This window comes from Oncorhynchus nerka, linkage group LG4 (genome assembly GCF_034236695.1).
Source record: "Oncorhynchus nerka isolate Pitt River linkage group LG4, Oner_Uvic_2.0, whole genome shotgun sequence".
Taxonomy (NCBI): Eukaryota; Metazoa; Chordata; class Actinopteri; order Salmoniformes; family Salmonidae; genus Oncorhynchus; species Oncorhynchus nerka.
In genome coordinates, this window is record NC_088399.1 from 47,114,847 (window position 1) to 47,129,078 (window position 14,232).

Here is a 14,232-nt window from a genome sequence, read left to right on the forward strand (position 1 = left end):
GGACTTGAACCCAGGTCTGACTGTCAGGCCTTCAGGTAGGCCACCTGCAACAACGCTCTTTATTGTCTGAGACATGAGCTAATCTTTCAGAAAGCTGTGTAATGGTGAACATGTGTTGAACTACACTTGCTTCTACCCACACACCCTCCAATTTACATGCATAGGTTAGTCAAGGGGTCACAGGTCATGTCACTCACAACAAGTCACCCACAGGGGAAATTACTTCTGGAGATTCCTGGGGTACTGGTACCCAGGTTTCTGATCAATTTCAATTAAGTTAAATCCAAATGTAATTGACCAAAACCCTTATGCTAACTCCAGATGATCTTTAAGTTGAACTAATCTTGAAATCCACAGCTAGATCTTTAACTTTATTTAACTTTACATTTATATATTTATTTTTCATGAGAGATTAACATTCTTCCAATGTGGAATTAAACAGAAATTCCAAATGGAATTGACCCCAAAACTGGTACATCCAGTTGACTTGATCCTTCGGTCATTGCCAAAGGACATTTTGCCGATGTGGGACATAGTGCATCAGCTCTTCCCTAATTCTTAAAACAATGTGTGTAAAAATGACTTATCATTATCATAAACCTTTGGGTTACTGATTATGATATTAGTATAGTGAATGCTAATGAAATTGAATTATTTTTCCAGCATAAAGGGGGTAGTCATTTTCTCTCTTTGAAATGTTTCACAGGGCTATGGTCTTGGGGAGAGCGGTGTGTGAGATTGAAAACGTAAACTACCAAATTAAATAAGGCCTGGCCTTTATTGTTTGTTTTTACCTTAAGGTTTGCAAATACCCACACACAACACACTTGTTATGACTATTTGTTGGTGTTTTAAAATACTATGTTTGATTTATTGTGAGTGTGCTTTTTCATTTGGGTTTAGTGAGTTTTCCGTTTGTCTTTGTGCCAAGGTATCAATCTCTCTAGGATATGTGGGACGCTAGCGTCCCACCTGGACAAAAGCCAGTGAAAATGCAGAGCGCCAAATTCAAATAAATTACTATAAAAATCTAACTTTCATGAAATCACGCATGCAAGATAGCAAATTAAAGCTACACAATCCAGCCAACATGTCAGATTTCAAAAAGGTTTTTCGGCGAAAGCAAACGATGCTATTATCTGAGGATAGCACCTCCATGAACAAAGAGAGAGAAGCATATTTCAACCCTGCAGGCGCGACACAAAATGCAGAAATAAAAATATAATATATAATATATCCATGACTTACCTTTGACGAGCTTCTTTTGTTGGCACTCCAATATGTCCCATAAACATCACAAATGGTCCCTTCGATTAATTCCATCGATATATATCCAAAATGTCAATTTATTTGGCGCGTTTGATCCAGAAAAACACAGATTCCAACTTGCGTGACTACAAAATATCTCAAAAGTTACCTGTAAACTTTGCCAAAACATTTCAAATGACTTTTGTAATACAACTTAATCGATAAAATTGAAGACGGGATGATCTGTGTTCAATACAGGAGGAAAACAAACTGTAGCTAGCTTTCTGGTCATGCGCAACTATCTAACAGAACACTTCAAGTTACCCTCGTTCTGGATGGCCGTACTTCTTCATTACACAATGGAAAAACCTCAACCAATTTCTAAAGACTGTTGACATCCAGTGGAAGTGGTAGGAACTGTAAGAAGGTCCCTTAGAAATCTGGATTCCCAATGAAACCTCATTGAAAAGAGAGTGACCTAAAAAAAAGAAAATCTGAATGGTTTGTCCTCGGGGTTTCGCCTGCTAAATAAGTTCTGTTATATTCACAGACATGATTCAAACAGTTTTAGAAACGTCAGAGTGTTTTCTATCCAAATCTAATCTAATCTAATAATATTAATATCTTATCTTCTGGGGATGAGTAGCAGGCAGTTGAATTTGGGCATGCTTTTCATCCAAAATTCCGAATGCTGCCCCCTATCCTAGAGAAGTTTTTAAAGGGACACACATACATGGATTTTTCTGAAGTTATTCTTTTCTGAGTTTTAATTGAACATATGAATTCTTTTGATAAGACAAGTACTGAAAACTTACTGGAACCCTAGGATACGAAATGTATGAAATGTTTGACTGTTTTTTATTAATTAGTCTAATATAGTAAGAAACACTTATTTGAAGGGTTTGTATGACCTCTGACCTCTGTCCTGACTTTCCTGTGTGGTTTGATCACCCTCACTGGAAAGCCATTTGGATAATACATTTAAGGTCATTTGTAATACTGATTTGAAGGTAATTTGTAATATTGATAATTATGATGAAGTTTATAGTTAGCCATATTTGTGATTTGGACCAATGTGAAGAAGGAGAGGGCGTTTCTGCTGTACAGAAACCCAGCCAAAAACCCCAAACAGCAAGCAATGCAGGTGTAGAAGCAAGGTGGCTAGGAAAAACTCCCTAGAAAGGCCAAAACCTAGGAAGAAACCTAGAGCGGAACCAGGCTATGAGGGGTGGCCAGTCCTCTTCTGGCTGAGCCGGGTGGAGATTATAACAGAACATGGCCAAGATGTTCAAATGTTCATAAATGACCAGCATGGTCAAATAATAGTAATCACAGTAGTTGTCGAGGTTACAGCAAGTCAGCACCTCAGGAGTAAATGTCAGTTGGCATTTCATAGCCGATCGTTAAGAGTATCTCTACCGCTCCTGCTGTCTCTAGAGAGTTGAAAACAGCAGGTCTGGGACAGGTAGCACGTCCGGTGAACAGGTCAGGGTTCCATAGCCGCAAGCAGAAAAGTGGAAACTGGAGCAGCAGCACGGCTAGGTGAACTGGGGACAGCAAGGAGTCATCATGCCAGGTAGTCCTGAGGCATGGACCTAGGGCTCAGGTCCTCCGAGAGAGAGAAAGAAAGAGAGAATTGGAGAGAGCATACTTAAATTCACACAGGACACCGGATAAGACAGGAGAAGTACTCCAGATATAACAAACTGACCCTAGCCCCCCGACACATAAACTACTGCAGCATAAATACTGGAGGCTGAGACAGGAGGGGTCAGGAGACACTGTGGCCCCATCCGATGATACCACCGGACAGGGCAAAACAGGAAGGATATAACCCCACCCACTTTGCCAAAGCACAGCCCCCACACCACTAGAGGGATATCTTCAACCACCAATTTACCATCCTGAGACAAGGCCGAGTATAGCCCACAAAGATCTCCGCCACGCCACAACCCAAGGGGGGCGCCAACCCAGACAGGAAGATCACGTCAGTGACTCAACCCACTCATGTTATGCACCCCTCCCAGGGACGGCATGGAAGAGCACCAGAATGCTAGTGACTCAGCCCCTGTAATAGGGTTAGAGGAGAGAATCCCAGTGGAGAGAGGGGAACCGGCCAGGCAGAGACAGCAAGGGCGGTTCGTTGCTCCAGAGCCTTTCCGTTCACCTTCACTCTCCTGGGCCAGACTACACTCAACCATATGACCCACTGAAGAGATGAGTCTTCAGTAAAGACTTAAAGGTTGAGACCGAGTCTGCGTCTCTCACATGGGTAGGCAGACCATTCCATAAAAATGGAGCTCTATAGGAGAAAGCCCTGCCTCCAGCTGTTTGCTTAGAAATTCTAGGGACAATTTATGAGGCCTGCGTCTTGTGGTCTTGTGACCGTAGCGTACATGTAGGTATGTACGGCAGGACCAAATCAGAAAGATAGGTAGGAGCAAGCCCATGTAATGCTTTGTAGGTTAGCAGTAAAAACCTTGAAATCAGCCCTTGCCTTAACAGGAAGCCAGTGTAGGGAGGCTAGCACTGGAGTAATATGATCAAATTGGGTCAAATGTTTCTGGTAGCCTTCCACAAGCTTCCGACAATGAGTTGGGTGAATTTTGGCCCATTCCTCCTGACAGAGCTGGTGTAACTGTGTCAGGTTTGTAGGCCTCCTTGCTCGCACATCCTTTTCAGTTCTGTCCACAAATGTTCTATAGGATTGAGGTCAGGGCTTTGTGAAGACCATTCCAATACCTTGACCTTGTTGTCTTAAGCCATTTTGCCACAACTTTGGAAGTATGCTTGGGGTCATTATCCATTTGGAAGACCCATTTGTGACCAAGCTTTAACTTCCTGACTGATGTCTTGAGATATTGCTTCAATATATCCACATAATTTTCAATCCTCATGATGCCATCTTTTTTGAGAAGTGCACCAGTCCCTCCTGCAGCAAAGCACCCCCACAACATGATGCTGCCACCCCTGTGCTTCACAGTTGGGATGGTGTTCTTCAGCTTGCAAGCCTCACCCTTTTTCCTCCAAACATAATGATGGTCATTATGGCCAAACAGTTATATTTTTGTTTCATCAGACCAGAGGTTTTGGAGCAGTGGCTTCTTCCTTGCATGTCGATATAGGACTCGTTTTACTGTGGATATAGATACTTTTGTACCTGTTTCCTCCAGCATCTTCACAAGGTCCTTTGCTGTTGTTCTGTGATTGAGTTGCACTTTTCGCACCAAAGTATGTTTACCTCTAGGAGACAGAACACATCTTCTTCCTGAGCGGTATGACGGCTACGTGGTCCCATGGTGTTTATACTTGCATACTATTGTTTGTACAGATGAACATGGTACCTTCAGGCATTTGGAAACTGCTCTCAAAGATGAACCAGACTTGTGGAGGTCTACAAATGTTTTTCTGAGGTCTTGGCTGATTTCTTTTGATTTTTCCCTTCTCCCACTGATTTTGGAGGTAAGCCTTGAAATACATCCACAGGTACACCTCCAATTGACTCAAATGATGTAAATTAGCCTCAGAATATCAGAATATTCTACAGCCATGACATCATTTTCTGGAATTTTCCAAGCTGTTTAAATGCACAGTAAACTTCTGACCCACTGGAATTGTGAATTATAAGTGAAATAATCTGTCTGGAAACATTTGTTGGGAAAATTACTTGTGTCATGCATAAAGTAGATGTCCTAACCGACTTGCCAAAACTATAGTTTGTTAACAAGAAATGTATGGAGTGCTTGAAAAACGAGTTTTAATGACTTCAACCTAAGTGTATGTAAACTTCCGACTTCAACTGTATGTACGAGTGTATTGAGTGATATGTGAAGAAGAGTATTGCTGTGTTGCTTGTTTTGTTTGTTCTGTTCATTTTTATACAAATCTCACCAGATTAGGTCTGATGGCTGGTTGGGATTTCTCCCGATGGGTTATAGGTCTAACTTCCTTTGGCTCTGCGGTGAAGTTGACAGTGTGATGGGGAGTATAGCCAATTTGAAAAAATTGTTTCAGTAGAATGTGTTATTCTCTTTGACATATGTTTAGACATTGGTATTAAGAATAATTGGTCAAAGTAATCATTTATCATATAGTCAATGCTTGTCTGGATTTCCGGAATCAAAAATGAACTGAACTAAACTGTTGTTCTGATCTGTCCTCTCTTGAGGTTATCATGAAAGGTGTTAGTTGGTGTCTTAATAATGCATGGAAGAGATAATTGGACCAAACAGTGTGTGTACTTCAAAACCCCCTCTAACTGCCTGAAGAAGAGCGACAAATGCGTTCAATACAGCCCCGTCCGCACCACTTCTATTGTCTACTGAGAGACCTGAGACATAGCCAGCAACCGGTGTACAGCACCCAATCTAAGCTGTTTTTTCTCTCAGGAGTGTGACAGGAGTCCATGTGGTGGGGAGAAATCTGTTCCAAACTTCTCTTATGTCGCTGGTATACTGGTTGACAAATGGACAAGACATAATGGGTGGTAAAGGTAGTGGTGGCTCAGGTGAGACATTGAAATTGGAACATTATCATGGGCCATCCACTCTACACACTGCTAAAATTATAGTCATTTAGATTAAGAATATATTAGTACACTGATCTGTAATTATAATCATGATAAGAATGTTAATACTAGAATTATAGGATAATTATACTGTATGTTAATATACATGTACATTCTGCCAATGTCGATGTGTGTTAAATTGAGGATTTTAAGTGATTGGTCCTATCACTGAGCAATGTCATTCTACATTTTGGTTGGATAATGAATTGGGTTCTAATAATGATTTGATAACTGAATGATTTTTAAAACTGAAGGATTGATCTGAGTTTAATATTGTCATGTATTGTCATATTATGTCTTGTTCCTGTTCTTTCTCTTCACTCCGTCTCCCTCTGCTGGTCGTATTAGGTTACCTTCTCTTCCTCTCCTTCCCCCAGCTGTTCCTCATCTTTTCTAACTACCTCGTTCACCCTTTTCCCACCTGTTCTCTTTTTCCCTCTGATTAGGTCTCTATTTCTCTCTCTGTTCCTGCTTCTGTCTTTGTCAGATTCTCGTTTGAGTTTCTCATGCCAGAACCAAACTATCGTCTCGTTTGCTTCACCCTTGTCCCGTCCTGTCGGAATCTGCCTGTTCATCTGATGCTACGTGTGATCAGGTACCTCTGTCCTCTACAACCCGCGCCTACCCAGAGAGACCAGCAGTCTGTCGCCGCTAACCCTGCTATTCTCCTCTGCTGCTAAGAAGGGGACTCTTCAGTAAATATCAGAGGACTTTATGATTTATTTGTCGCCCTCTCTGTGGGTTGTCTATTTTGTCAATCTATACATCTGAAGAGGATCTATGTCTTCCCTGTGTTTTGACATTAAAGGACTCTGTTTTTGTTAAACCGCTTTTGGGTCCTCACTCACCGGCATAACAAATATGTTAATAACTATATGAGTGAAGCCATTAATGTATTATGGATTGATTGTTTTGATTGCTGTTGTGAGTTAAAGATGTTGACACTATTTTCAGCATGCCCTGGTGAATGGAAAGGGTGAACTCTGATCCGGAGAGTGAAACTGATCCTAATATGTTTTATCTATAGGTATATATAAATAAATAGTGGCCTTATAAATAATGGAATCATGATGCTTGTCTTGGGTCATGTTCATTAGGCACAAACGTAATACATTTGACTTAAATCAGGAGCCACTACCTGGATTTGTCCAACAAGATTTTAGTTTCTGGGATGGAAATAGTTATTTCCACCTTGCTGATCCATTAGAGTGTGATAGAAAACGAAAGCTTATTTTATTAAACTCCATTGTTGCATGCACTGCATTATGCATTAAATATTAGATTTTCACTGTCTATGAAGATATAACCTTGAATCATATAAACTCCAAGCAGGTGTCTGTGTATCAGGACCTCCCCAGACACATTGTGTTGGAGGTTGAAATGGGAGACAGTGCTAAGTTTCTTTGGAAAAGGCTGAGCCAGTGCTATAGCAGCCTGTCACATGCAGGAATACACGTAATGAATTATTGCTTTCATGCTTCTTGTTTTATGAAGAATGTATGCATTTTCTACAAGTGAATTAATGTTCTTAAATCTTGTAATTTTCTTTTAAATTGAGCGGACTCTCAACATTGGGGAATGTGAGATAAATTACAAGATTATGTTATAATACTGTTATTGCATCAAATGGTTGTTTTCTGCCACAGAATAAGGGGTTGTTAAAACACTCATCTGTGTGTGTTCTACTGAGGATGGGCCTCTGGAAGATTTAACAATGACAAAAGATTTACGATGGATTAGTGATAAACCTAACAAGCCGACATTCCATAGCATGATTAGTGTCTGTGCGCCTGACTGGAAGGTACCAGGGAGAGATGGCTCGGGGCCAGACCCTGGTCTCTACACAATGATAACAGTTTTTACAGCAGATACAGTCTTTGTATCTTTCATACAAATCTTAACCTTGTGACCCATTCCATACATCTGTTGTTTGTCATGCAGACTGAAGGAGGTGTATTTTGGCTATAAAAGACCTTTGTACCTTTGTCTCAGGGCTCTCAATGAATCATCTGAGGGTGATTCGTCGACCAGCTATCATTATCATAGCTCACTCAATCGATTCACTTTATATGTGTGTGTTGTATTGACCATTATTAATAAGAGAATAAAGATTTTGTTTAAGTATAACTCCGATATACTCCGTGATAAGTTTGTCTCTCCTCATTTAATAGTAAAGAAACTACCACAAAAGTCACACATGAGACCACAGGCCATCGCTCAAATGAGCAACATCGCTTCTGAACTTACAATTTTCTTGTGGGATCCATTTACCAAAGTAAAACTGTATATATTCAACACTGACCTTTGACATACTGTTTAGCAGAGTTGGGGTCATTTCAATTTCCTAATTTCAAAAAATAAATAAAATAAAATAAAAGCAATACTTCCTGGATTTGACCCCACCCTGTCAAAATGTGTGCATTTTAGTGACCTCTGAGATACAGTTTAGTGAGACATCTGTTCTGTTCTGATCTGTAAGATTCTGTATTGTAGCCTACCTGCACAGGTCAGGACTGAAGATGTACAGTCTCTCCTTCTTGGACAGCAGGGGGTGGAAGGCACTGCCATCTGTACCGTTGATCATGTTACTCTGCTCAGATGTCCACAGACTCAGTTTGCTGAAACACAAAATGTATTTCTAAATGTAACTTGATTAAAGAAAAAATATACATGTACATCTTTATGATACCTATTAAATACAAATCGCCATCTAGCCCAATGCTTGATTGTTTAGGCTTGTGTGACTTATCAGTCAACATTATTAAAGAAAGCTAATCAACATTTGTGCTTTATCTAATCAAAGGGGGAAGGAAAGGGTGCTGCATGATACATACTGGTAGGTCTGTTATTACATTAGAAGAAAGCTAACAGGAAGCCTTCATTGAGATCTTTCCAACTGGGCTAAGTAGTAGGATGTGTCAAGCACACAGCTCTGTGCTCTGGGTTCTGGCTAGGCCAGGGACCACCGGGGAGTCTCTATTTCTGGGGCTGCAGTCTGCATTCCAAATTGCCATAGGGGCTCTGGTCACAAGTAGTGCACTACATAGGGAACATTGTGCCATTTGGGTCAAAACCCTGTCCTCTGTTTCTATCTGGCAGTATGAAGAAGTTCTTAGGAAACAGATGGACTGTTCTGTTCCAGTCCTTTACACTTACTCAATGATGGGTTTCATATCATTAGAATAAATATATAAATCTTGGACAGAATGTCCAGTGTGTGTTCAGGGAAGATGATGTGCGGTATGTATTGTAGGAGGCAGTTACAACACAGCATCTTTTGGAGTGCTGTACATTTATTTCTCTAAAGAATTGACTAATGAGGATCCAGCAGTCAACTTTTGAGAATGATTTTTGAAGGATGGTCTGTTGATTTACAAATTGCTTTATTGATTTTTAATGCACTGTTCGGCATGGCACCCAAACACATGTCATGATCTTCTGTCACTGGTCGTTTAGTCGTTCCAAAGATCAGAACCCAAAACATTTGCCTTAATTTTAAGTCACTATGGTCCTGGCCTTTGGAACAGTCTTACAGAGGATCTGAGAGCTTCAGAAACTGTTGACACTTTAAAGAAATATCTTAAGACAGTGCATTCAGAAAGTATTCAAATTGTTTGACTTTTTCCACATTTTGTTACGTTACAGCCTTATTCTAAAATGTATAAAATTTTTAAAAAAATCCTCATTAATCTACACAAAATACCCCATAATGTATTAAAATAGAAATACCTTATTTACATAAGTATTCAGACCCTTTGCTATGAGATTCGAAATTGAGTTCTGGTGCATCCTGTTTCTGTTGATCATCCTTGAGATGTTTCTACAACTTGATTGGAGTCCACCTGAGGTAAATTAAATTGATTGAACATGATTTGGAACAGCACACACCTGTCTATATAGGTTTCCACAGTTGACAGTGCATGTCAGAGCAAAAACCAAGCCCCGAGGTTGAAGCAACTGTTGGGTAGAGCTCAGAGACAGGATTGTGTCGAGGCACAGATCTGGGGAAGTGTACCACAAAATGTTTGCATCATTGAAGGTGCACAAGAACACAGTGTCCTCCATCATTCTTAAAGGGAAGAAGTTTGGAACCAGCAAGACTCTTCCTAGAGCTGGCTACACAGCCAAACTGAGCCATCGGGGGAGAACGGCCTTGGTCAGGGAGGTGACCAAGAACCCGATGGTCACTCTGACAGAGCTCCAAAGTTTCTCTGTGGAGATGGGAGAACCTTCCAGAAGGATAACCATCTCTGCAGCACTCCACCAATCAGGCCTTTATAGTAGAGTGGCCAGACAGAGCCTGGACTTGAACCCGATCTAACAACTTTGGAAAGACCTGAAAATAGCTGTGCAACGATGCTCTCCATCCAACCTGACAGAGCTTGAGAGGATCTGCAGAGAAGAATGGGATAAACTCCCCAAATATGGCCACTATGTTTCAGTACCTTTCTCCTTTAAATCTGGCTATCCTGCCATAGTCCATGAAGTCTGCCTCCCCGGTATGGTAAACAACTTCACCATCATTGCTTCCATTTTTCTACAGAGTGGAAAAGAGAAGGAAAATCATTCTAAAAGGCCATTAATATTATTTTATTATACTAATATTTTATGTTCAGGTGAAAGTGGTAACCACCAGCAGACACAACAGGTATCAAGGACCGTAGACAGTTTAAATTGTTCTTTACAGAACTTAAAAAGGGTTGAGTGTGTCAGATGTTGTATTTTGTATTCACTCCCTGACCTACCTTATACATGAGGCCAAAGTACTCGTCGATCTCAGGGTTCATGGGGTGTATGCGGGACAGCAGAGGGTCCTTGAAGCCCCACAAAAGCTCATTGACGGAGTGCGTCATGAACATGCCCACATGCAGGGAGTTCATCCAGATAGACACCAAAGAACTCTTCCAGAAGCTATCCTTTACCTTGTTCATCACAGCCTGAGCAGAGGAGGGAGGGGGAGGGAGTGTAGGATAGATAGAGGGAGAGAGATAGAGAGGGGAGATAGATAGAGATAAGAGGGGGGAGAGAGAGAGAGCGAGAGAGAGGGGGGGGGGTTAATGGAAAGGGTGGGAGAGATTGCTTATTGTCAAACACAATGACCAAAAAACAACTATTTAAAATAACAACAAGAAAAAAGAGAAAACAGCAAAAATTAAGAAATTAATGGTATGCTTCAACTTAGGAGCTGTTAAACCATTACATAAACAACACTAAACATGATAGTTGGCTATAGAAGAGACAAATAAGAGCTCATAACAGTGTAAACACACACACACTTTTACTCACCACAGCTGGGATGTTGATGGTTGTGATCATGTCTATGTCAGGATCACCCACTGACCTCTCTGGCAGAAACACAAAGGTCTTGCATTGGTAGGCAGCGACCCTTGTCCCATTCTCTAAAAAGGTCACGTTCTCCTTGGGCCTGTACTCCCTGGGACAGAGGAGACATGGGGAAAGTCAATATCTCCCTCCCCTCCTGGAGGATCTGAGCCCTAGGACCATGCCTCAGGACTACCTGGCCTGATGACTCCTGGCAATCCCCCGTCCACCTGGTCGTGCTTCTACTCCAGTTTCAACTGTTCTGCCTGCCTCTATAGAACACTCGACCTCTGAATGACCCTGCTGTTCGTTTGAACATCTTGAAGAAAAATCTGTCCTTTATGACCATGTACTATCTCCACAGCCAGAAGAGGACTGGCCACCCCTCAAAGCCTAGTACCTCTCTAAATCAAATCAAATCAAATTTTATTTGTCACATACACATGGTTAGCAGATGTTAATGCGAGTGTAGCGAAATGCTTGTGCTTCTAGTTCCGACAATGCAGTGATAACCAACAAGTAATCTAACTAACAATTCCAAAACTACTGTCTTATACACAGTGTAAGGGGATAAGGAATATGTACATAAGGATATATGAATGAGTGATGGTACAGAGCAGCATACAGTAGATGGTATCGAGTACAGTATATACATATGAGATGAGTATGTAGACAAAGTAAACAAAGTGGCATAGTTAAAGTGGCTAGTGACATAAGGATGCAGTCGATGATCTAGAGTACAGTATATACGTATGCATATGAGATGAATAATGTAGGGTAAGTAACATTATATAAGGTAGCATTGTTTAAAGTGGCTAGTGATATATTTACATCATTTCCCATCAATTCCCATTATTAAAGTGGCTGGAGTTGGGTCAGTGTCAATGACAGTGTGTTGGCAGCAGCCACTCAATGTTAGTGGTGGCTGTTTAACAGTCTGATGGCCTTGAGATAGAAGCTGTTTTTCAGTCTCTCGGTCCCAGCTTTGATGCACCTGTACGTACTGACCTCGCCTTCTGGATGATAGCGGGGTGAACAGGCAGTGGTTCGGGTGGTCTTTATGGCCTTCCTGTAACATCGGGTGGTGTAGGTGTCCTGGAGGGCAGGTAGTTTGCCCCCGGTGATGCGTTGTGCAGACCTCACTACCCTCTGGAGAGCCTTACGGTTGAGGGCGGAGCAGTTGCCGCACCAGGCGGTGATACAGCCCGCCAGGATGCTCTCGATTGTGCATCTGTAGAAGTTTGTGAGTGCTTTTGGTGACAAGCCGAATTTCTTCAGCCTCCTGAGGTTGAAGAGGGGCTGCTGCGCCTTCTTCAAGACGCTGTCAGTGTGAGTGGACCAATTCAGTTTGTCTGTGATGTGTATGCCGAGGAACTTAAAACTTGCTACCCTCTCCACTACTGATCCATCGATGTGGATAGGGGGGTGTTCCCTCTGCTGTTTCCTGAAGTCCACAATCATCTCCTTAGTTTTGTTGACGTTGAGTGTGAGGTTATTTTCCTGACACCACACTCCGAGGGCCCTCACCTCCTCCCTGTAGGCCGTCTCGTCGTTGTTGGTAATCAAGCCTACCACTGTTGTGTCGTCCGCAAACTTGATGATTGAGTTGGAGGCGTGCGTGGCCACGCAGTCGTGGGTGAACAGGGAGTACAGGAGAGGGCTCAGAACGCACCCTTGTGGGGCCCCCGTGTTGAGGATCAGCGGGGAGGAGATGTTGTTGCCTACCCTCACCACCTGGGGGCGGCCCGTCAGGAAGTCCAGTACCCAGTTGCACAGGGCGGGTCGAGACCCAGGGTCTCGAGCTTGATGACGAGCTTGGAGGGTACTATGGTGTTGAATGCCGAGCTGTAGTCGATGAACAGCATTCTCACATAGGTATTCCTCTTGTCCAGGTGGGTTAGGGCAGTGTGCAGTGTGGTTGAGATTGCATCGTCTGTGGACCTATTTGGGCGGTAAGCAAATTGGAGTGGGTCTAGGGTGTCAGGTAGGGTGGAGGTGATATGGTCCTTGACTAGTCTCTCAAAGCACTTCATGATGACGGAAGTGAGTGCTACGGGGCGGTAGTCGTTTAGCTCAGTTACCTTAGCTTTCTTGGGAACAGGAACAATGGTGGCCCTCTTGAAGCATGTGGGAACAGCAGACTGGTATAGGGATTGATTGAATATGTCCGTAAACACACCGGCCAGCTGGTCTGCGCATGCTCTGAGGGCGCGGCTGGGGATGCCGTCTGGGTCTGCAGCCTTGCGAGGGTTAACACGTTTAAATGTCTTACTCACCTCGGCTGCAGTGAAGGAGAGACCGCATGTTTTCGTTGCAGGCCGTGTCAGTGGCACTGTATTGTCCTCAAAGCGGGCAAAAAAGTTATTTAGTCTGCCTGGGAGCAAGACATCCTGGTCCGTGACTGGGCTGGGTTTCTTCTTGTAGTCCGTGATTGACTGTAGACCCTGCCACATGCCTCTTGTGTCTGAGTCATTGAATTGAGATTCCACTTTGTCTCTGTACTGACGCTTAGCTTGTTTAATAGCCTTGCGGAGGGAATAGCTGCATTGTTTATATTCGGACATGTTACCAGACACCTTGCCCTGATTAAAAGCAGTGGTTCGCGCTTTCAGTTTCACGCGAATGCTGCCATCAATCCACGGTTTCTGGTTTGGGAATGTTTTTATCGTTGCTATGGGAACGACATCTTCGACGCACGTTCTAATGAACTCGCACACCGAATCAGCGTATTCGTCAATATTTCCATCTGACGCAATACTGAAACATGTCCCAGTCCACGTGATGGAAGCAGTCTTGGAGTGTGGAGTCAGCTTGGTCTGACCAGCGTTGGACAGACCTCAGCGTGGGAGCCTCTTGTTTTAGTTTCTGCCTGTAGGCAGGGATCAGCAAAATGGAGTCGTGGTCAGCTTTTCCGAAAGGGGGGCGGGGCAGGGCCTTATATGCGTCGCGGAAGTTAGAGTAACAATGATCCAAGGTTTTACCACCCCTGGTTGCGCAATCAATATGCTGATAAAATTTAGGGAGTCTTGTTTTCAGATTAGCTTTGTTAAAATCCCCAGCTACAATGAATGCAGCCTCCGGATAAATGGTTTCCA

At 42.6% G+C, this 14,232-nt stretch overlaps 1 protein-coding gene across 1 annotated transcript in view; it reads right to left on the reverse strand.

Moving 5' to 3' along the window:
- LOC115127896 (lysosome membrane protein 2-like) overlaps window positions 1-14,232 on the reverse strand; it is a 54,498-nt gene that overhangs the window by 16,350 nt on the left and 23,916 nt on the right. Inside the window, exons 3-6 of the mRNA XM_029657509.2 lie at window positions 11,102-11,249; window positions 10,561-10,752; window positions 10,261-10,352; window positions 8,314-8,433 (exon numbers count right to left, since the gene is read on the reverse strand). Of these exons, the coding sequence (XP_029513369.1) occupies window positions 8,314-8,433; window positions 10,261-10,352; window positions 10,561-10,752; window positions 11,102-11,249 (552 nt within the window). The remainder of the gene's footprint in view (window positions 1-8,313; window positions 8,434-10,260; window positions 10,353-10,560; window positions 10,753-11,101; window positions 11,250-14,232) is intronic.